Source organism: Hyposmocoma kahamanoa, unplaced genomic scaffold, assembly GCF_003589595.1.
Source record: "Hyposmocoma kahamanoa isolate Upper Pololo Valley unplaced genomic scaffold, ASM358959v1 92, whole genome shotgun sequence".
In the NCBI taxonomy this organism is placed as follows: Eukaryota; Metazoa; Arthropoda; class Insecta; order Lepidoptera; family Cosmopterigidae; genus Hyposmocoma; species Hyposmocoma kahamanoa.
Genome location: NW_020654748.1, coordinates 3,193,910 through 3,217,626, shown reverse-complemented (window position 1 = coordinate 3,217,626; position 23,717 = coordinate 3,193,910). Strand labels below are relative to the sequence as shown.

The 23,717-nt window shown below is 36.3% G+C and overlaps 3 protein-coding genes across 3 annotated transcripts in view; 2 read left to right on the top strand and 1 right to left on the bottom strand.

Moving 5' to 3' along the window:
* Nucleotides 1–102: 102 nt before the first annotated feature.
* Nucleotides 103–5,213, top strand: LOC113236706 (midnolin homolog). The gene is made up of 5 exons (XM_026472865.1): nt 103–440; nt 557–644; nt 795–2,404; nt 2,895–2,982; nt 3,084–5,213. The coding sequence occupies exons 1-5, from the start codon at nt 238–240 to the stop codon at nt 3,507–3,509; spliced, it is 2,415 nt and encodes an 804-aa protein (XP_026328650.1). The 5' UTR covers nt 103–237; the 3' UTR covers nt 3,510–5,213.
* A 1,877-nt stretch (nt 5,214–7,090) lies between these two features.
* LOC113236425 (protein transport protein Sec61 subunit alpha) lies at nt 7,091–18,345 on the bottom strand. The gene is made up of 10 exons (XM_026472475.1): nt 18,216–18,345; nt 18,017–18,084; nt 17,701–17,766; nt 16,822–17,032; nt 14,735–14,896; nt 12,091–12,186; nt 11,186–11,352; nt 9,781–9,921; nt 8,531–8,779; nt 7,091–7,370 (listed from the first exon to the last, which is right to left on the bottom strand). Exons 1-10 carry the CDS (start codon nt 18,220–18,222, stop codon nt 7,107–7,109), a joined length of 1,431 nt encoding a protein of 476 aa, XP_026328260.1. The 5' UTR covers nt 18,223–18,345; the 3' UTR covers nt 7,091–7,106.
* A 1,369-nt stretch (nt 18,346–19,714) lies between these two features.
* LOC113236643 (pre-rRNA-processing protein TSR1 homolog) overlaps nt 19,715–23,717 on the top strand; it is a 30,773-nt gene continuing 26,770 nt past the window's right edge. The window contains exons 1-5 of the mRNA XM_026472805.1: nt 19,715–19,871; nt 20,065–20,335; nt 21,305–22,040; nt 23,009–23,119; nt 23,460–23,586. Of these exons, the coding sequence (XP_026328590.1) occupies nt 19,775–19,871; nt 20,065–20,335; nt 21,305–22,040; nt 23,009–23,119; nt 23,460–23,586 (1,342 nt within the window). The 5' untranslated portion in view covers nt 19,715–19,774. The remainder of the gene's footprint in view (nt 19,872–20,064; nt 20,336–21,304; nt 22,041–23,008; nt 23,120–23,459; nt 23,587–23,717) is intronic.

Here is a 23,717-nt window from a genome sequence, read left to right as displayed (position 1 = left end):
TTGAAACCGAAAACGGAACGCAAATGATCATCGCTTCGCATCAGCTGTTGTAGAAAAAAAATAACGGGATATCGCGAATGAGACTGGTCACACCGACGGCCACATCAAAATCTGGGGGTCTGGCGTGTGACCCTGTTATTTCTATCCTGCAATAAAATAGCTGTGTAATCTAAAGATAAGTGGTGTGCCTGTGAAACAGTGCTATTTGCAAATTGTAGTGTAATTCATGTTGAAAATATGGAGCGTGCGACTGGAACTGAGGTGTACGACGGGTGTGGCTCGCCCCAAAGCACGGACATAACGCTGAATATACAAACGACAACGGGTGGGAATTTCACCATTAGCCTGAACGGTAAACACACGGTGGAGCACCTTAAAAAGCTAGTTTCGAAGAAATTGAAGGTGTCGAAGGACAGGATATGCCTGCTGCACCGTGAAAGGTGAGTAGACGCCAAGCTTCTATTGTCAAACAGAGTACGGAAATGTTGCGTCGATACGATGACGCATCCGCGTTGTTTGCGAGTGGAATGTGTACAAGCAAGTGTTTTGTCGACAGGCAATTGCGGGATGGCACGTTGGAAGAGAACGGGCTCCTGGATGGGGCGCGCGTCATCCTTCTGCCCAGCGTAGAGACGGGCCTTCTGGTACGTCATGCACCTCGCGTTTCACAACTCGCTACACCTCAAGTCACGTGTTTCATAACAAATGTGAAATCTATCATTACACATTTATCACTAACATATTGTCATTGTTAGCTAATTAAGTCTCATTAACCTTAATCAAATTGTTCACAGAGTCAAAGATCAGAAAATTCAGTAATGCAGGCCCTGGAGTCCCTCAATGATACACAAGTGAATGATTTCCTCAGTGGAAAGTCGCCCCTAAATCTCACCATGCGGCTAGGAGACCATATGATGTTGATCCAGTTGCAACTATCCACACTTAGTTCTGGTGCTTCAAGCAGTTCCCGGTCATTGAGAACCTCCACACCTGCAAAAAGTTCCACATCTTCAGTGCGTACCAGATGTGATGTCAGGGACACTCCAAGCCCTCACAGCTCTCCACACAAGCCCCTACATAGTGAGGACACTCCAGCAGATACTGAAAAACATAAACAAGATAATCCAACTCACTTTGTCCATAAGCGGGACTTAGAATTGTTGCAAAATGCTTTTGATTTATATCGCACCATTACAGAAGGTGAAGACAGTTCTGAACCAAGTGAAGAGAAAAATGAATCCATGGATACCTCAAACTGTACTGCTTCAGATATGTCAGACACATCATTGGAAAGTGAGCAGTCTCCTATTAAATCTTTATCTAATTTGGTGTCTAGTCCTATTGATGCATCAGCTTCACAAAGCAGAGAGCCTGCCATTACTAATGCTGTCAGAATTAAATCTTTGTCCGATTTGTTGCCCCCTCATTTGCTGTCTCGCCCAATTGACACATCGGCATCAGAAAGCAGAGAGGCTACTATCACAAATGCTGTCAAAAGTAATTTGATAGAGTTGTTGTCAAGTAATAACAAACTAAGTAGTGAAGTGATTCCTTCCACAAGTGCCATCAATGACAAACAATGTCCCTCCACCTCTTCCCATACTCCTGACAGTTCACTCAGTGATGATAGTGACAATTTTACTGACCAGAGTTCATTTCTCACTGAGAGTACCATAGATGAGTACCCCATGGAGAATCTCTTCAACAGTGCTGTAGACAAAGGTCTGTTCCAAGACCAGTGTGAAACTATGATGGACAGGGAGATATCAAATTTGGCTACTACCAGTTATGGCCAGGAGTCAGCCTCGGGTTCACTGCCATCTTTCCAGAGTATAAATGAGCCTTTGAAAAACAAGCGCTTCCAGTATTTACTCCATAAAACCTCTAAATTCAAACATCCTATAGGTCAAAGTAAACAGAAGGCTTTCATGCAATCTGTTGTGAATAAGCACAAGAAGCGCATGCAGATTCGACAGGAGAGCAATCTAGCACAGCCTTCAACATCTAGAACAGAGCCCTATATTACCAATACAAGGAAACTTGTCTTACAACCAAGCCCTAATCATCCTAGTACAAGCAATGAAAACACAGACGACTTGGCAACTCCTTCCACTTCAAAACAGGTTTCATTCAAAACGCCAGAAGCTCCAAAGAAGCCTCAAAGAGCATTAGTGGCGCCCGTCGTTGATACAAAAGCTCTTATAGAAGCATCAAAGAATTTAACTCAGAAGTTAAAAAAACTGTCTAAAGAAGTTCTATTGAATAAGATTGATCTCAAGACTGCAGAGGAGTCAGTGCGCTCGAAAATAGGCCCTGGGGCTGTGATAGAGTCCATGAAGCATCATGGAAAAGGAATATATTCAGGGACCTTTTCTGGCACACTCAATCCTGCTTTGCAAGATAGGTGAGCATTCAATATTTGCGTACTATATAAGTGTTTCTATTATAGTTTAATTTCCTATGTGTTACAATCGTGAAAACCTAAGAACTCGATATGTTTCTATTGTATTTAATTAACATGTTAATTCATATCCAGTTACAATGTTGTCATGCCTGCTCTCCTATACATAGTTTTATGTCATTGTTTGATATGTGCATAGAGCATTTGTGATGTAACCTGACAATGACTCTAAAGCCGTTAAAAAGATATTACACTAAATTAATTCTTCATTTAAAAAAACATAAGCAAATATTTTATTTTTAGTCAACATGACATGAACTTTGAAATTCCATCTTTCATAAGAGTTCTGTTATTGTTTTATCATTTATTTACATTTGTGAACTTATCAGTGCCCATGTGTAAAATTTTGTGGATTTGGATGGGATTTAAGATTACATCTCACTGTTTTGTATGTGTACAATGTATTATTACTAAAGCCTTACGTTTGTTACAGATATGGCCGACCAAAGAGAGACATTTCCACTATAATACACATATTAAATGACTTACTGTGTGCTGCGCCTCCCATTGCATTGGCACAGGTAGTGTTAGAAATCAAACTGCTTCTTACTTGTGTAATACCTCTTTATTAAATATTTTGGATATGTTTCCTAGATTATAATGTCGTTATTTTTAATTGCAGAAGGAATCCAAACATTCATGTTCTACGAATACAACTGAAGACGCAAGTAAGTGTTTAGGATGCAGTCAACCCTCGTGCTCTTACGGACAGTGCGACGGGCATCTGCCGTCGACCTCGTCGGCTGGAAAGGGCTGTTCGTGCGATCTTGGCGATTGTCAGTGCCGTCTCGATCCCAACGTCTGCCCCTCCTGTGCGGGAAAATCCATTTCAGGGGAACTATGTAAGAAATGTAATACGGCCAAAACCTTCGCCATGGAAAACTCCAAGACTAAATGCAAACTCGAGCAGCTCAGACTCGTGATGCAGCAGAAGAAGCAAAGACGCGAAGCTAGGAAGCTGAAAACCCTGCCTTATAATTCCCCTCCGAAGATTGCGTCGCCGGAGCAAACGCCGCCCATCCAGGAGGAGATTGAGACGGTTGCTTAACACGCGATCCTAATCCAACAGCTTCAGAATCACGACCGGGAGTACGAAACGCTGCCATATTGTCAAAATTTGTGATGGTCGATAAATATTTGCGACTTATACCTCCTATTAATGGATGATAAATGACAACTATCGATAACAGTAAAATACCAAAATTGAGCTAAAGTGATAATTTTCGAATTATGCCGTCGGATAAATCCCTACTTTAATTATTCAGAGGCGTTTACAAAACAATCTGGTCAGCGCAATGTTAATTTACATAGGACTTTTTCCAACGACGATGCAATTATTGTAATTTAAAACTGTTAATTCGCACGTGTGAGCAGTTGGGAAATGGTCGCGCGTATCTAAAGTCGTTACATCACGCTGTTTAAACTCTGATGAAAATTCACAATGACTGAAAATATGCAAAATGCGAATTTATGCAAATATGACTTGTCTTTTCGAAACTCCCGAAAATATGTTGAAAGACTGAAGGCTTTCTCTTTCACTGTGACGAGCCTTGTAAAGGCCCGTCTGACTTACATTTATCAGAGCGCTGTGGCTTTGGATACGTATTATGTAAGGACATTAAAACGTTCGCATTGCACGCCGGGCGTGATCCGTTTATATTCTAAATACCATTTCGACTAAGATCGGACCGTAGACGTAACTTATAAGTGCTATCATACGCATGTACAAAATACAAGATTGAATTAGCAAATCACTAGTTTTAGAGTAATTAACCAGTTAGCTCCTCCAATGTAGTTGCCTGGCGCGGCTCGACGAGTATTGTTGTTATTTTTTAGATTATATTTTTATTATTTTATTGGTTCAGTCAACTTTTGGACACTGTGTATCTAGTATAATTTTTTATTAGCTGTTGATTAATGAACATTTTGGAATTTGTTTCATAGTTTCAACTTATAAACTAAGGTATGTAACAACTGCCCCGGCAGCAAGGTTAACTGTGAAGAACGAGTATTTTTGTTTCTTCCCTTATTCTTAGAACAAGTGAATTGATTCCACTTTATTATAATTAATTGGCACTGTTATTCTTATAGTTATTTTTGTTTTCTTTCTCTCGCGGATATGTTGTTTAAAAGTAATAAATGTTTTCTCCAATACCACATTCGTTTAGTTTTTTAATCGTAAATATGGAATACCAGTATTGCAATAATGCAATTACCATCCTATCAAGATACTAGAGAGAAATCTTAGAGCTTTGTAAATAGTAAATATGCCACTCTTTTTATAGTATATAACTGCTTTGAAAGAGCCTGTATAATGATGGCTATTGCCAGGGTTATTGTAAGATACATCTGTGAATACTACATTTTCCTGTATAAAGACGTAAGGAAATTCATGAGAGATCTATAATACTGTTTGTCGCTTGAAATTTCCATATGATTGTGGTCGACCGGAAATTCATTTACCTTCAAATGTAATCCACTAATTATTGTATGGACAGAATAACAGTTTAACTGCATTAAGTTTCATGTCTTCCGTTGTTATTCGCTTCAAATACGTAAGTTCCATTGGGAACCGATTTGGGAAATTTTAGTTGAATTAAAATATAAAAGTAAAGTGGAAATGTATTGATGTTAATAGAAATACGTTGGTAATTAGTATATAATCCGTTTCTGATTCAAAACTAATTTTACAGGTTTAAAATTGGTGCTATTCCTTCCAAACTGATAGAAGTGTGAAAAGGATAGCAATAAATGATAGTGTTTTTTATGAGATAAATAAAACTTTACATTCATTTTACTCCTGAATACGAACATCGTTATTTTTTCTATATTTGAAATTTTACACAAAGCGGTTTGAAACTTTTTGCTGCCATTTTATTTTTTTCAAAATGGCTGCATATTTATATATAAAATAATTTTTATATAAGTATATTGGTTAAAAACATAGATTATATACTAAATCTATGGTTAAAAATGTTTAGTGCAAAGTAAATGTTAGTGCCACTACGGTTTTAATATTCTTGTATACATCAGTATGTCAGCGATTTGATTTATCTTGGATTTATGTCGCCATTTTGAAGTGTTCTTTTGTAACACAGTTATGTAAAATGTTCGGCGTAAAGCCAGTCAACGTTATACATGAAATCTAATATTCGTATTCACGTGTAGAATGATCCTGAATATTTATTAGACATTCTGAAACACTAGATCTTTAATCTTAGTTTTAGAAATTTGAAAAAAGTCGATACTGTTTATTGAACACGAGTACAATCCAGCAAGTGCCTATAGATGTTAGGTGTTGTGCCATGTCACCTTTACTCTCAATATGTTAGTTTGATCTCACTGTGTCACCTCAAAAAATAATTGTACCTAATTACTTAGAAAATATTTCTCTTGTACAGATTATGAAAGGTACGTACAACTAAGTTCTTGCTCTACCCTCATTCGGAACTTTATTTTGTTTTGAAATTTCGAAATTTAATTAACTAAATAAAAGTTGTGTGTGTAAGTTTTTAAAATAATAAAAATGGGTAGATTAAGTGTTTTGAGTTGGACTGCATTGTTTCCGTATTAATCCACACACGTCTCACGAGTCCTCTTTTATGGAGACTATTGAACTGCTTTAAAAAAATTCAGTTGTGGAATCACCATCTTGTATAAAACATTTTAAAATTCCATTTTATGCACACCTATGCATTTTATTCATTATTTTGTACTCTTATTTGTTACCAATCGTAAGGAAATTAGCCCTATATAAAAGGTTTTGTTAATATTTTGATGGGAGTAGCGTTGTTTTGTCTTTGTATTTAGCATATATTTAGTGAGAAAAATTAATTAAAAATATAACAGACTACTCTGTAGTTTTTATAAACTAATCCCAAGTAGTTAAAGAAAAGAAATAGAAACATTATAAAATTCTTAAATTTATTTACTGATTCTGTCATGTGGTAGAATGAACTAAACTACCTATCACATAGTATAAATTATTCTGATCGGTCCAATGGAACGCCATACGTGCTCGATATGCAGAAAAACAAAATTCACAACAAATATAAACTAATATTAGTTTATTACAATGTCTTTTACAACTCGTTGAAAATCCAACATGAACTTAAAACGAGAATTAAGTTTTGTAAGGTAATCTTAACAATGTTGAATCGATAAACTTAAGAACTAATAACAAGTTTTATATAAAAAATGCTTTGCGGACACCGGGATTTTTTTAAATGTACAGAATAGAAAGAATCGACAAAACTTATACTGCAGCTGTGACATACAGGTAGACACCAGTTAATTTATACTGTACCCTGAAAATTCGACCGTTTATTATTAATAGGCACTAAATTCAATTTAAACTTCCAAACGGCGAACAAACAAATAAATGACAACAAAATTTCACCACAAGAGCGTTCGAGTGGCACGTTTAGTTTACCACAAATATATAAATTTTGCCGACCCGAGGACTCGATAAAAACAACGTCTGTACTTGTCGTAAATTATTTTATTATAAAGTTCATCTCATATAAATAGCACATAACCCACACACGCGATCCACGCACACAGTATACGACTACAATGCCGCTAGACACCGCGACAAATTGAGAAATGCCCAGCGGCACTATGGCCGGACGTTCTATAGTTAGATTTAGAACAGAAGCGTGCTCATGCCGCCCATCTCCGCCTGTTCCTTGACGAAGATCTCAAAGTACTGGTAGATGATAGTGACGGCCAGCAGGATACCCGTGCCGGAGCCAATGGCGCCTAAGAAATCCGCTAATACCGAGAGGGCGCCGATGCAAAGCCCTCCGAACGCAGCAGCGGTGGGAATGTACCGATTCAGTTCGTGGATCATGGAGTTGTCACGATGACCACGCATCACCATCTGCTGCTCTTTCAATTGTTTCGCCACCTGCAAAAAAAACATTGTATTAGGTTAACAAATACTACAATATGAATAACATAAAAAGTAGTCCACGTTTGAAAAGCTATAAAATAGACGAGTGCCTTCGGTGGTGGATATGTCACAAGGGACATTCTGTCGTAAGGGAAAATGTCCCTTATGACAAAACGATCCTGAATATTATAAAGTATAGACGCGGGAAAATGATTGGACGTTTGATACGACACGACAACTTCTTTAAGACCATTTTGGAGGGAAAGATTGAGGTCGACTTAGGCGCAGTTACATAGACCAAATAAAGGAAAAGGCCGGTGTCTTGTCGTATAAGGAGTTCAAGGAGCTGGCTTGTAGGAGAGATGACTGGAAGTGGCTCCACCGACAAGAGTGTAACTCTTAAATTGATGATGATGACAAAATATCTCTTTAAAACTTTTGGATTTCCACCGTCGATGTAAGGGTAATAATTTTGCTGATGTATCACCGCGCGCTGTTTTAACGCATCGTGTATCATCTCCCTTATTGTACTTAGATGTTGGCAAACAGCTTATCTCGCTGGCCAATATAAAATATGGGTTCAAAAAGAGACTCTTTTGTTTAAATGATGAATGCGACAATTGGATTCATCTTATAGTTGAATAGATTTTCTTAAAAATAGCATTGAAATGAATCGATACAATAAATCGCTAGATCACATAATCTTCAAAAAAGTCGAATCGTAATTTGCATCCCTATGTCCATGGCACACGTGACACAGGGTTTCCCTAATGCGGTTCTACGAGTGTGTGCATTATTATTATTATCTATTTTAGACTCTCGCCTCTGAAAGATAAATTTTGAATTTTTACTATTATAATTGTGACTGCAAAAACGGCAGGCGCGTGTCATGACAGTGGCGCCGCAACTGCGCGTCTTGAAGGTGTCCTAACTCTAATCACTTTCTTTTCCTTGCGTCTCATTCGTTTACCGAAAAAAGGGATTTTAAAGGAGTAAACGTCTTTTGTGTCGTAACCAACACTAGAAAGCTTTTTCGTCCTTTTTTTTGATATCCAAATTAATGCTGATCGAATGACGGAAAGCAGTGAAGAATTTCCCTAAAACTGACTGAGTGACTGCTTGATTTTAAAGTTTTCCAATTATTATTACATTGCGTGGTATTATGAAATGCTTACATCCTTAGCCGAAGATCCAGAAACATCGATCCAGGTCTTGGAGAAGAAGGCGCAGGAGCCCAACATGAAGATGATGTAGAGTACAGCATGCACTGGGTCTTGTGCGATGTGAGACAGGGACTCCGGCGGGCTGAAGTAGTAGCAGAGGCCGCCCACAGGGTAGGCGCGCGCGGGGCCCCCGCCGCCTACGTCCGCCCACACGCCCAGCAGGTTCACGAGGAAGTTGCCGCTGAACTTCACAGCTAACATCTGTCGAAGATGGAGAGTTTATGAATAAATAATAATCTCAGTACAGAGTACTAAAAAACCGACATCAAAAGTCCTCCTAGTTTGCCATCCTTTGAGGTGGAATACTTTCTTCAAATTTAAATGAGACCTCTGAGGTACGTTGTCCAGCAAAAAAAGAATTCTCAAAATCGGTTTACAAATTATGAGGAGTTATGGCGTAACATACATACAAAAAAACAGTCGAATTGAGAAACTACTCCATTTTTTAAGTCTCCTAAAAAGTAGCATAAAGAAAGAGATATATAAAGGATGTCTCGAACTCCTTGTTCTAAATTATTTTTCTATTCTTGTTTTTCCGATGTTTCAATAGTCACTGTGTCGTGAATTATATTTTGAGTTTCATCCATATTTGTGCTCATTTTTTTGGTTTCTTACTACTGAGTCACAGGTCAACTTGGTAATAGCAATGCTACGGTGCAGCATGGTAGCGGGTTTAAGTCTCACCATCTTGTATTAATAATCATAGCCTAATACAAAGTTATTACTTTTAAATTGTTAACTTAAGTAAACCTTAATAATTACTTCAGTAGCTGCTGAACAAAGTTACGTCTATAAATATTTGTGTATATATACATTTTGCTTTTGAATGCACGGTATTCATATCCCATAACAGCATACACAACAATAATAAATAATTTGTTCCGTAATTTGTTCTCATTGTATGCGAATAATTAATCATTCGTCATTCATTCAATCATTAAAAAAAATTAAAAAGAGAGTTTAAAAAAATATACACACATCAAAAGTATCTAGGGATCAAGTTCTTTTCTTATTTCATTTCCCTATTAAAGTCAATTAAAAAATCTATACATACAATTTATTAAATTGACCAAAAACAAAAATCAAAGGTGTTAAAAAAATAATTTAAAAACCTGATTTTGAGTAATTGGTATAAAATACGTTTAGTATTCAATCCCACACGCTTTAGATGAGTGTATATTTAAAAAGACACTATTACATACCTGTGAAATGACGTAAAGATTAGAGACAAGAGCAGATTGCAGGATGATAGGAATATTGGAGGTATAGAAGAGCTTGATGGGGTAAGACGAATACTGGCCGCGGTACCGCGCGGATTTTATAGGAAGGTCCACGCGGAAGCCCTGAAACATAGAATAACTTTAGTATTGGAGATTTTAATTACTAAGCCCACTAAGCTTAGAACATAATTACGCAGGATGTTTGTATTGCACCCTCAATAATAAAGTAACCTAATTAAAAAAAGGAATATCTTGGAGATTGACAAAATAATTTAAAAAAGTTCATAATAAAGCCAATATATTATTTTTTCACAACAAATAGGATATTTAGCACAAGCAAACGGCACACATTTAGTTGTGCCAATGCCGCGCACATTTATTTTTTAAACCTGCTTGTTAGTTTTACAAAAATGTTACTTTTCGAATGTCGTTGCTTTTATTATTGAACGTGAGATAATAATTTTTCACTATATTTTAGTTGGTTCTTCTCAAACTATTTTCTTTTATGATACTAAGTGACAGGACGAACAAGTCGTGCGCTTGAATGTAAGCGACACGCCTGTCCATAACTGCTGCAGTACCACTCAGAACTTTAAATCTCAAGGATTTGAGAGACACCGCCGGCGCAGTGGCGGTCACCCTGAGACATAAGTTGCAAAATTCCACATGCCTGTAATTTCACCAGTACTCTTAGCCCTTCAAAACCGGAACGCAGTAATGTGCATTACTGCTTGGCGGCAGAAATAGGTAAGGGGCAGTACTACCTTGGACGAACTGTTTCACAAGGAGCTCTAAATAATCTTAATTCATAGGCAAGCAAATTACACTTGAAATTGTCATGTTGATTACATTGTTCTGTCATGAGACAGATTTCCCTGAAGAAATGATTATTAAACTCTGATGTGTAACTAAAAATTACTTTAAAGGGTAGTATACTCAGAAGGACAGTCTTGTGTTGACGACTTCGGTGTACCAACGGTTTAGATGAGAAGGTCCGGGGTTCGATTCCCGGTAGAACCAATTTAGGAAATAAATTTTTCTTAATTGGCTCTGGGTCTGGGTGCTTTGGAAAGTGACTTGGAGTGAATTTCGCTGCTCTGGTACTCAAAGTACAGGATTTTTCCTAGTTTGAGACCAGTTGTCCATTAAAATATTTAAAAAAATGTAAATAAAACCATTACAACATTTTGTTTTAATTACTTGCCTTTTTAATTTTTAAAAGGTTGAGCAAATTTTTTTTGCCTAATCTGACTGGGTTTATAATATAATACTCTAACCAGATCACACTTAGAATTACTTAAAAAACCCTGTTTTGTCACAATCTATCTCCCCAGAGTACAGCACTCCCTAAAGAACACATAAACCAAGTGAAGTGATGAATAAGCACCTGGAAGTATATGACGATGGCGAAAACGAGAACTGTGGCGAGCAGGTTCATGAGGTTGGGCAGGTTCTGGCGATAGAAGGCCTCGCGAAGAGCGCGCACTTTGTCCGGACGAGTCGCCAACAGGTGGAACAAGGCTATCACTGCTCCTTCGAACTCTGTACCACGACCTGTGTATGTTAAGACAGATGTTTTTAAACGTATTTCCCATATTCTGATCCTTTTTTGGCAAATTTCAAGTAAACTATTTTAAAAGCTATTAACATTTAACTACACTTTAAGTAGAGTAAATAAACGGTACAATCAAGAGGGGAGACCAGGAGACCTAAGTAACACACAAGGTATCCTAGTTTAGGCTCCTGTCTCTCACAAAATTGAATACTGAAACTCTGTACTGTTAATAATACCTATCTGATGTGAGAGAAAATAAAATAAATTATTATTGAAACTATTTTTGTTTTTTCAAACAAACCAACATTTCAGTCCCTTTATATGTCCCATGGTCATCGTTGACTGAGGTGGTCAGTGTAGTGCTCTAGGTTTGCTTGGTGTGCTTAGGTTTTCGCGATTGTTACACACAGGAAATGAAACTATTGTTTCGGATCTAAATTGCGCATATTTGTTAACAAACCTACGTTTCGGGCCCTTTACAGGTCCCATGGTCACGGTTGACTGAGATGGTATAGTCATCAACCAGTTATGTCTAATATTAATGGCAGCCACCCTTTTTAACTAATTTACTAAACACCCTATTTCAATAGTGAAAAATCTCTTTGAATTAGATTATTATTTGACATTTATCACTTTCTAATCCTTTAGAAATAAATACATATCTAGGGCACAATGAAAGGTACGAAAATTACATATACAATAAAAAGACGAAGAATTATTTCAATGTCATCACTTACCAGTGTTAACGGTAGCTGGTGAGAATGCTTTCCAGACGATGGTCTCACAAATGTTGGTGGCGATGAACAGGGAAATACCAGAACCCAGACCATAGCCTGCAAATTATTATGTTCGTTTAGCAGAGTTGTCACACCATATTATTGTACGTGTTGTTGCATAGCATATTGTATCTTCCTGCTGATCATAGACCTTCTCTAAGGGACGATCAAAGTGATAAATTTCTTATATCAAATTATAATTATGTTAGCATGATGTAAAATAAAACGAGCTAATCGTAGCTATGGGTTGGTATCATAATGACTATATTTTAAAAACGACCTGATCAGCATAAGGACTATCTAGTCCTTTGTGATCTCGCAAAACTAGCACCTCTGCAAAAAGACTAAACTTACAATGACTTGGTAGCAAAACACACTAGATATCAAAATGACCAAATTCGTTAAATGGACCACATGGTAAAACAATAAGGTAACAAAACAACTAGATTTTGTTATTGTTTTTTCAAAATACAGTTTGGTTTAAAACGGCCGACATTAAAAACGAAAAATTATTGTAAAATAAAACTATAATCCTCTTATTAATTTTTTTATATATATAATAATCAATTGACGGAACGAACAATATTTATAATATCTCCAGTATTTTTTTTACAACATACTAAAGTCTGAAATAACAATTTCAAATAGAAGTTTGCCAAATTAAAAAAAATATTGTCACGTTATTCTAAGGAGAACTAGATTTCGCGTGTTAAGGCCCATTTAGATGGGGAGAGTTTCTCGCACGCTTCGTGACGAAAACTCGTAGGCGATTATCGTAAGCAATAATCGCCATAAGATTATCGTATCATAATGTTTACATTCAGGCAAGAACTAAAATCTCGCCTACGATTATGTCATACGAGATTCGCAAGCAACTTAATCGCCTCCTCGACTGTTTATACGGAGAAATATGTAGTAAGGAGATTCTTGCTTACGAGTTTTCGACTTGTCTAAACACGATCTCGTATGACATTTTTTCAAGTTCATACGATTATCGTATAAATCGGTTCGAACCGTTTTGAGTGCGAGAATTGCCATTCGAGTTCAGTGATTACTGCGGTATGACTATGGATATATCAAAATGATGCAAAAACCATTCAAATTTGAAACTGCTGATAATATTAAGTTCATTGCACTGTATAGAAATATAATTTTGATTTATCATTTTTTTTTAAATTTTATAATTACTGACACAAACAAAAACTGACAATTATGATAAATTTATAGGGCGAGTGAGTGCGTGAGTGACTGAGTGAGTGAGTGTGTGCGTGCGTGAGTGAGTGAGTGAGTGAGTGGTGAGTGAGTGAGTGAGTGGTGAGTGAGTGAGTGGTGAGTGAGTGTGTGAGCGGTGAGTGAGTGAGTGAGTGAGTGAGTGGTGAGTGAGTGAGTGAGTGAGTGAGTGAGTGAGTTAGTGGTGAGTGAATGGGTGAGTGAGTGAGTGAGTGAGTGAGTGTGTGAGTGGTGAGTGTGTGAGTTGTGAGTGAGTGATGAGTGAGTGAGTGGTGAGTGGTGAGTGAATTAGTGAGTGAGTGAGTGAGTTGTAAGTGAGTTGTGAGTGAGTGAGTGAGTGGTTAGTGAGTGTGTGACTGGTGAGTGAGTGTGTGAGTGATGAGTGAGTGAGTGGTGAGTGAGTGGGTGAGTGAGTGAGTGAGTGAGTGAGTGAGTAAGTGGTGAGTGAGTGAGTGAGTGAGTGAGTGAGTGAGTGAGTGAGTGAGTAGGGAGTGAGTGAGTGGGGAGTTAGTGAGGAGTATTTATTGAAAAGTCGTGTCGGCCATCTTGGATTTAGAAATAAATGCTATGTTCGTAATGAGCACCTCCAAATACCTCAAAAACGATAACCAACTTGCCATTATTTGTAAAGTGCGGGCACGACTTTTCATCCTGGATTTAGAAAGGAGTGCCATATTCGTTGCGAGAGCACCCTAAATACTATATTGCCCACGCTATATTCGACCACAGAGGCACTTACTCATTCACCGTTATTTGAATTTTTTTTTTCGCCCTCGTTCCATTAATTCTTGTCTTAGAAAAGCAGTGATAATCAAAACACCCTCGCGCACTGCACTCGTGGTAGAAACGGCTGGCACAGAAACTCGAAATACGATTTTTGCTTTCGAGTTCTGTTTACACGGAGACGTTCAATATTGAAAGGCGAGGAGATTATCGCTCACGTGGACGGTCGATAATCGCGAATGTTTAGACGAGGAAAGTTTTTTATATTCTTTCGATAATCGCATCTTCGAGACGAGAAACTCTCTCCATCTAAACGGGCCTTTAGGCGTATAGATAAAGATATAATATATCGGCACGCTAAAAAACTCGTTAAATTAGAAGCACTTTTACATAATACGCGTTAACCTTGATTATTATAAGAACTGATTATCGAAACGTGGCACAAAGATAAAAATATTTTTAATATTGAGTATTTCAGAAGCTCGTAAGCATTTTCAGTGTTTTTGTCATTATCAAATCATCTACGTTTTCGAAATCCATCCAAACTTCAAAAATTCAATATTTCAACTCTGAACACCAGGCTGAATTTCATGATTAGACCCCTGTGCGGTATTGCATAAAAACAACCTTCATAATTGTCAAGGAAACATACCTTTCTGTAGGAGTTCATCAAGAAGCAGTACAATCAGGCCAGCAACGAAAAGCTGAATGATGATCAACAGACAAATGCCAGCGCCGATCTCACTGGGTTCGCCGTACATTCCCGTCATCACGTACACGATAGCTTGGCCCACTGTTATAACCATGCCGAACACTGCAAAAAGGTTTACATAAGGTTTAGGGAGACATCAACATCATTATTCAATCATTAATACAAAGATTGAACACTCAGAAAGAATTCCTTCGATCCGGTTCGAATCGAATTTTTCCTGAGTGTTCGATCTTTGTATTAATGATTACAACAAACTAGTGGAATAATTTCACAAAAAATAATTGAATATCATGTCAATAAAAATTTAAAAATCATTATTCAAGTTGCATAAATATAGAAAGAGCTATGTTGACGAGAAACCAGTATCTGGAGGATTGTACTGGTATTCAGTGTTAGCATACCTATCTTTATAAGTAAAAAAAATTACACTTGAAATTGTCATATTGATATGTACTATTAGTTCCTAAGGCAGATTCCTGCGAGATTCACTTACCGATTCTGATAAGAAATTCTAGGAGTTGTTCTTTGTAAATAAACAATTGCTCACTTTTATCATTTACGATATTTGTTTCAAATATCATAGATGGAAACAACCTGTAGCGTTAGCACAATAGGGCGCGACTTGCGCGAGAGAACTGCTGTTCTCGCATAGACATCTCGCGCTTCATGTCGCTCTCGCGCATGTCGCACCCTATCATGCTAGCCCTACCGCAAGAGTTAAATCAGTCAATACCACGGATTGTGTTGTTCAAGTACTCAGAAACTATATTAGTTTCAAATCGTTGTAAATGGCAAACTTTGAATATCAACTGAAGGCTTATCATAGTAGTGTACATTGCCCCTTAAATGAATTTGTGAAGCTGCCTTTCCAGAACAGCCAGTTCATATTATTCCTCATATTAATGATATGTCTATCACCATTTTTCATAAAAAATTAGTTTTCATTTTTGCCATAAATTACATTTTCATAAATATACTGTGATCTTAATGTAAGAATGTAAATTTCTTTAAACTTCTATTTTTTGTTATTTTATAGTTTATTGTACTGGAAATAATACAAAAATCACAATTAATACGAGGAAAATACAAACAAAAGGTCCTGCTTATTTCTAACAGACATTTCTTTCTGCAGACCTAAATCCAGAACACTACAACTAAAAGAATGGGCTAATGTGCACAACAAAAAAAATTTAATATAAAAACAATATAATAATATTAAATTATTATAAACTATATAAATACTTAGATAAATATATATTTCATAATATAATATCTAAGATATGGATGGAATAGAATTTTCACTTTAAAAATAACTAACAATTTACTTTCCAAAGCCTGACCGCATGAACAGTGTAGGAGCGAGAATAGAAACCAGAAATGAAGCATGGAAAAGATAACTGGGACCTAACAAGAGAGCGACAGGGTTTATTATGAGACCTAAGAAAGCTGAAATGCTTATATAATATATATAATAAACCGAGAAGGTTCTACAAGAGGTTTAAGGTACAATAGTGGTTGTATTTATTGTGTGTATTATTATTGTGATGACTTATTCACGGTTTGGGTAAATAGGTACTGCATTTTATACATAAATTTTAAAAGTATCTTGCTTATGTTACAAATAGTATTTAGGCTGGCAACATGCCTACACCATAAACTCAATGAAAAACATTGGCAGTCTGCCTTCACTACTCACGACTGTATAAATTTGTAAGTAGCTGTATGCCCAAAAACATTGAGAAAAGAAGTGTAGAAAGTTGGAATAATTCTATGTTATGAATAGGGTTTCTTGAGTCACAAATAATGTCAATGTTGTAAACACTGTCCTGTTCAGTAATACATATATATGCTATATTGTAGTCAAGGAATAAAATTACATTACATATTATAATTATGTATTTTGATTGGTAACTTCAAAATATACAGTTTTAGGAAATAAGTCTTTCTAAATTGGTTCTGGTGAGTCTGTTGATCTGGTGCAACATGATTAATGTGACTGACTTCAACATCATTAATTTAATACTCACATTTTTGAGCACCATTGTACAATGCCCGGTCCTTAGGAGTGTCACCGACTTCAATGATCTTGGCTCCAGCAAGGAGCTGCATAATTAAGCCGGAGGTCACAATGGGGGAGATACCAAGTTCCATAAGCGTACCCCTGTTAGACGCTAGGATCACACGGATCCAGTAGAATGGATCTGCACTGTCCGAAGACATTATACCGAAGAGGGGGATCTGAGGAAATGAATAGAATCTTCAATGATAATTCTATACTTGAGTTACATAGGTTGGTTTTGGTGATAAAAGTTTATGATTGTTGATAATTCTAGACACAATTTTTTTTAGTTATCTAAATGGAAATATGTGTAGTAGAATATAAGGTCGAACAAGCTACTTTTTACTCTGAAAATGTGGTGCTGGTACTGATATTCGACATCATTGAGAGAAATTAGTTGTTTAAAAGTCTACAAAATGCATGGAGTATTTGACTTCTCAAGGTTTACATACATAATCCATGTTAGAAATTTATACCAAGGAAAGTGTTATTCCTTTTTTTATATCAATCACAATAACTTCCTTTCAAAATATTATAGTACATTGTGTAAAAATAAAGTGAATAAATCTCATAGAAATTGAGATTACATTTGATTTATACATTGTCGACAACAATAGATACTTTTAATAATGTACTTAAATTGAAAAATGCCTTAAAAACTCGTACTTTCAATTATTCTCTTATTTTCAATTCTGTAAAAGCAATCATTGTAACAATATCAGAATTTGAACTTTAACATAACATTATTAGAGCTATATATTCTGAAATTAATAACTAACTAGCTTGGAGCATATGGAATGAGGCCCAAGCTAATGTGGCATTTGTAGTATTTGTGATAAAATCTTACCTGACAGCATACTAAGAAAATAAATAGAGTGATTGCAGTCCATAGTACTTTCTCTCGGAACTGGATCTGGAAATACAAATAATTCGTTTAAGGACCATTCGATTTGCGCTCCGACACCATTTGGACACATTTACAGTTATCTATTTGAAATATCAGAGAGAGGTTATGAATGAACTTTCACTTGATTATTAACAGTAGAACAGCTATTATGCTATCGAAAACGGTGTAGGACCCTTCTTACCACGTTAATAAACAGCTAAAAGGCAATGTGAAAAGGTAAATCTGAATAATATTAAGCAAATAAGGGTACATTTACCTTCCTTTCTGGTTTCGCTATTTCTGGCAATATACTGCAAAACGGCTTTATAATTTCGAGGAATTTGACTGCAAACACAAGAAATAATACGTTACAACACAAGTTTAACATATAAATACCCGAAATAGAATAAAAAAATTAGCAATACGTGTGCGCAAAGAATTCACTTAATACTTTAAGAAATAACTGAAATACTCACTTCCCATTTTGATTTATTGAGATTTCACTATCCTAACTAAAATATTAACTGATCAATTGGGCTAAAACCATTCAACTTTTGTTCATTCGTAACACTCCAATTGGACTTTTACGAAAATGAGCCTGCGCAACGCCGCCAACGAGCCGTCTGTAAATGACACGTCCACAACGTCATGTCACGTGACCCGTGATGTTGGCGTGTATAATGTTACCATTTTGCATACAATTTAAATTAAAAGAAAAGTAACATTTCCATTTTTGTTTCCCATGCCCATTCTCTACCTGCACGGCAGTCCACCGCGCAGGCAGGAGACTGCTTACACACTGTCCTGCGTATGGCCCTCGTATGGATTTCCGCAGGATGTATGGAGGATTGCAGGGTGGTTTGCACTCTGCGACTACATTCATAATCCTGCATTACGCTTCGGACGGCAAAGCGGACTGCAATGCAGGATAATGAATGCGCCCTTTTACTATTTTGACAATTTATTGAATTAATCATAAAGGATGGAAAACACCATATCCACTAAATCTATGGAAAACACAGGAATATAATCAATCAATGTTTCACATACATTGCTACAAACAAGTATAAATATAGCGACATGGAGTGATATAGAGTTTTTAAAACCACCAAATTTTAATACATTACAAATTCTTTTATAATTAACTAAAATTAATTACAGACAATACTACTCATCTAGGAAGTCAAAGTTGAATTTTGAAGTAATTATAATGATGCCATGTAAATGACTTTCTTTTCAATTCGGTAAACCTGCTTGGCGGAAGAAATAAGTATGGTGGCAGTACTTCTCTGGACGAACTCTTTCACAAAAAGCTCTACCACTGCTACTAAAATGATGTTAATGACAAAGATGCTAATAATGGTCATGCAGCTGATGATGCCTATATGTATCGCTCGAGAAATCGTGTTTCCGTTGCAGAATATAATATTGTTACTCTTATTAGACAGCAATATTCAATATTATATCAACAAATATTTCAATTCTCGCCTAGCCAATCCTTGTTAATCCAGACTATTTCCACCGAAGATGGGCTAGGAGAGAATTGAAATTTTGTCATACAAATTTCAATCCTTGTCTCGCCTCGTCCCGTATCACGGCGCCGTTGGAAAATCCCCTTCAGAGGATGGAAAAAAAATAGTTTAAGACCAAAGTCTTAGAAAGGGAAAAAATTATAAAGGAACTCAAGGCATATCATGATGAAATATCTCTTTTTAGATTCAGTTTACGCATTGAGTTTCATAATTATTTTGTTACCTTTTTAAGCATATGGCCCTAGCTAAAGCTCATTAATCAAAAACTTGCTTGTCCAAAGGACGGACGTATTGAGGCAGTATGGTCTTTGACCCTAGCCTGTCTTTTTTGACGAACAGAACAAAAACAACTCACGTTAACGTAACGTGAAATGTCAATTGCACAATGTCAATGTCATGTCAATGTGCGATTTCCAATTTCCATGCGGTAGTCTATTCTGTATTGGTAAATAGAGGTTTTGCGAGCAAGTTTTCATGAATTTATTACGCAAGTAACAGCAAAAATGCAGCAAGCACATCGCCCTGGAACTTTAAAACAGAGCAATAAAGTTCATAAGTCTCGTCATCGCTCAAAACGCAGTGTTACATCGGCAGTAAAAGGTTGTGTATTCACATATTTCACATTTTAAAATATTTTTTTGCAGAAATGGTTCATGTTAGTGCTTTTTAATGTATCTTTATATTCCTGCGAGACTCGGGCCATTTAGAAAGGGATGTCGTAACGTGTTAATCTATTTTTAATACTTAAAAATATGTTACTTTAACTGTGATATATAAAATTGCTACGTTTTAGGTAAAATAAGCATTAAAGATGTGGTACGCCGCAACCGCCACATTCTGAAAAAGGAAGAAAGACGTCATCAAGCGAATCAAATTCGTAAGAATAAGCGCGAAGAAGTTTTATCCAAAAAACGCGCTCTTGGTGGTGGCAGAAATCCTCCATTTCTTGTCTGTGTGGTGCCACTGAATGCCCAGCTGGATGTACAATCTGCTCTGGCAATATTAAGAACTTGTTCTGAAGGTGCTGTAGTCAGTCAGTCAGAAAATGGAATCTTGCACATTAGGTAAGCTTGATTTATAATAAATTTAAATGTGAAACAACAGATTAAAATTTTTCAAACTAAAACAAAACAAAAACTATTAGCTGTTCTTATTATGTTTTAATTAACTATGTTAGTTGTTAGGTTTTTGCGATGAATACACATGCAATAATTAATAGATTCAGGTGTTACTTTTTGGAAATCCCAGTTTTGGAATTACCCAGTGTACATTCAACTTTCACTGGGTTAACCAATGTTTCGGGCTCTTTACATGTCAGCCATTGTCAGCCATGACCATGACACCTGTAAAAAGCTCGAAATGTTGGTTTGTTTGAAGGAAAATAAATAATATATAATAGTATACACAATTTAGATTTCAAAAGATTGTGATGGATTCTTGTTTCTTCTATAACCTAATAGATAAAATTTCGGTTTGAAATTGTGGAGCCCAGTATTCTCTGTCAATGGTACAGTCACTCTGTATCAAGAACTTGGATTCCAAAACTGGAGAATAATATAATGTTGAGCAGCAGCTTTCTTTTATTATTATTATTAGTGTGCTTACTGAGAACCTTGTAGTACTTCATGCCTGTAAACAAGCTAGCTTTTGAGCTATTGCAATCAACTAATTAATACTCAAGGGTCAAGTCCCATAGAATTAAAGAATTGTAGGATTTTCTTGGCTTTAATTGACTTCCCTGGTAGGGGCATATCTAGGCTCAGCAGACTAAAGCGCATAATTACATATTTTTTTGTGTTGTTTTTAGTGTTGGAAGTTAAATAACCTCTAGAATAAAGTCCAGAATTTATGAAGTAAGAAATGAATTTGACTTATGTGCTTTAACCAGTAGATGTATTCATTTAAATGAATTTGACTTATGTGCTTTAGTCCGCCGACTTTAGATATGTTGTATTAGGAGTGAGTGAGTGTGACCCATAGACCAGTTGTTGAGTTAGAATGAGGATTTCAAAAATAAAAGGTTTTAATTTTAGCTTACCAAACTTCAAACAACGTTTCTCATTCATATGTCCTGAAGTAGACAATGACTTCAGTCTATTAGATGCCCTCAAAATAGCGGACACAGCATTATTCGTCTGCTCCGCTCTTGATGAACCAATGGATGAATGGGGTGAACGAGTCTTGGCATTAGCCATGGCCCAGGGCATGCCAACTCCAGTTGTAGTTGCCATGGACATTGAAGGGGTACATCCTAAGAAACGAACCTCAGAAAAACACAATGTACAGAAGCTGATATCGAAATGGCTTCCTGAAGAAAAAGTTATGCAATTAGATAAAAGTTCTGATGGTTTAAACTTGTTACGAAGAATTGGTAATCAAAAACGTAATGTAATCCACCATAGAGAGAAGAGACCATATTTATTAGCAGAGGAAGTTCAATATGTACCAGATACAGAAGGTCAAAGTGGCACCTTAAAAATAACTGGATATTTACGAGGTATGCCGTTAAATGTAAATGGTTTAGTCCATATCACGGGTTTAGGTGACTTCCAAATGTCTCAAATTGATGGATTAGATGATCCACATCCATTGAATTCAAAAGACAATTCAAAGCTGGACTCTATGGATGCAGAAGTAGTGAAGCGGACTGTGTTGCAAGTTGCTGATCCTGCTAAACAGGAGAGTTTGCAGTGTGAAAATGTGCCAGATCCTATGGATGCAGAACAGACTTGGCCCACTGAGGAGGACATTGAACAAGCCAATATAGAGGTAATTTGATCCTTTCAAAGCTTTTACTTCATTTGTTTTGAAGACAGATTCAGAGTACATTCAGTTTTTATTTTGTTTGTTTTTTATTATGTAAGAAATATATAATTGTAAAGTAGAAAAATTATTTTCATTAATTATTTATTCAAATATTATAAGGGTGAATAAGCTTATTCCATGTATTCATTTAAAAGTTTGTTAATTGATATTATTAGGTTTCCGAAATGTTACTGTGTAGATGGTGCGTCGGTGTTGATTGTGATTGGTCCGAACACTTTATGTACCGGTTTGTCTAGCCATTGCTTTTAAAATTCCCTACTTGCGAAAAAATGGCGGGAATTGGAAAAAAAAGGGATTTAGGAGGTAATGTCTTTAGGTGAAAGAAAAAATTGTGTGTTCGTATTTCATCAAATGTTCAAGTTATATTGGCCAGAAATTATAACGGTATTTTGTGGTTACAAATTGTGTTGAGTATATTTTAAAGTTTTATGACAAATTGTTGGAGGAATAGATAATTTAATAAATCAGTTTGGTTAATACGGCGTTTTATTGGAGCGTTTGGAAGAAGTCTACAATTATATGCATAAGATATGCTTATTTTCATCCACAACCCTATTGTTGGTATTGGAAAACGTCGATGAGGATGATAAATGCTCGCCAAGGCGATATCTGTCCACTTCAATCAGAACCATTGAAGAATGTAGGTTGTATCATGAAACTCCTTAGCTGCAAGCATAATGAATGTAGAAGCATAACACTTATTGAAATAATAGCCACATAATTGCATAAACATTTATTTACTAAATAACATGCTGCCAATATCATTGCTTTGAAGAAGTAAAGTGTTATAATTTAATAAATTTAAACACCTTTTTAATAACATGCTGTTTAATCAAAGATTCATAAAGATGTTGTTAAAAGGAATGGTTATTTAACAGACAATTTTAGTATACATAAATTGTTACTTTTAGACAAAAAACAAGAAAATGAAAAGAATACCAAAAGGGTGGTCTGACTACCAGGCAGCATGGATTGTGGAGTCTGATGCAGAGGGAGAGGGCTCCGACGATGGTAGTGAAGAGGTAATATACTTTTTTCTTTGACAACTGTTGTAATTTGTAGTGTTTGGTCTAATAATTAATGTAATGAAAAATAGTTAGTCCTATTGTATATCATCTATGAGTAACAAAGTCACATATAAAACCCCCATTGATTCCATATTATCACTGCCTCGGTGGCCGAACCGTGCCGGACAGCCGCACAGATGTTCCAGGTTCGATTCCAGGGCCGGGAGAAATATTTGTATGGCCTACATTTATTTCTCTCGTGAGTTTGGGTGGGTAATTTGTGTGTGTCTATGGCACCCGCGACACAGGGTTTCCCTAGTGCGGGGCTATGTTGAGTGATTGCGTTATATTGTAGGATGAAGATGATGACAATGAGGATTTCATGTCTTGTGAAGAAGATAATTCAGACCAGGAAGAAAAGGAGGCAGACAATGATTTTGAATCTGTCACTGAGTCTGAAGTTGGACCCACTGATGAAAAGTAAGTTATGTCAATATTATGAACAATTCCTTTTCTTATACAAGTTAATTAAATACAAGTATTTGAAGCTAAATTTTTACTCTTGAAAGGGAAGAGCCTATACACACGGCGTATTTTATACGCGCCGCAGATG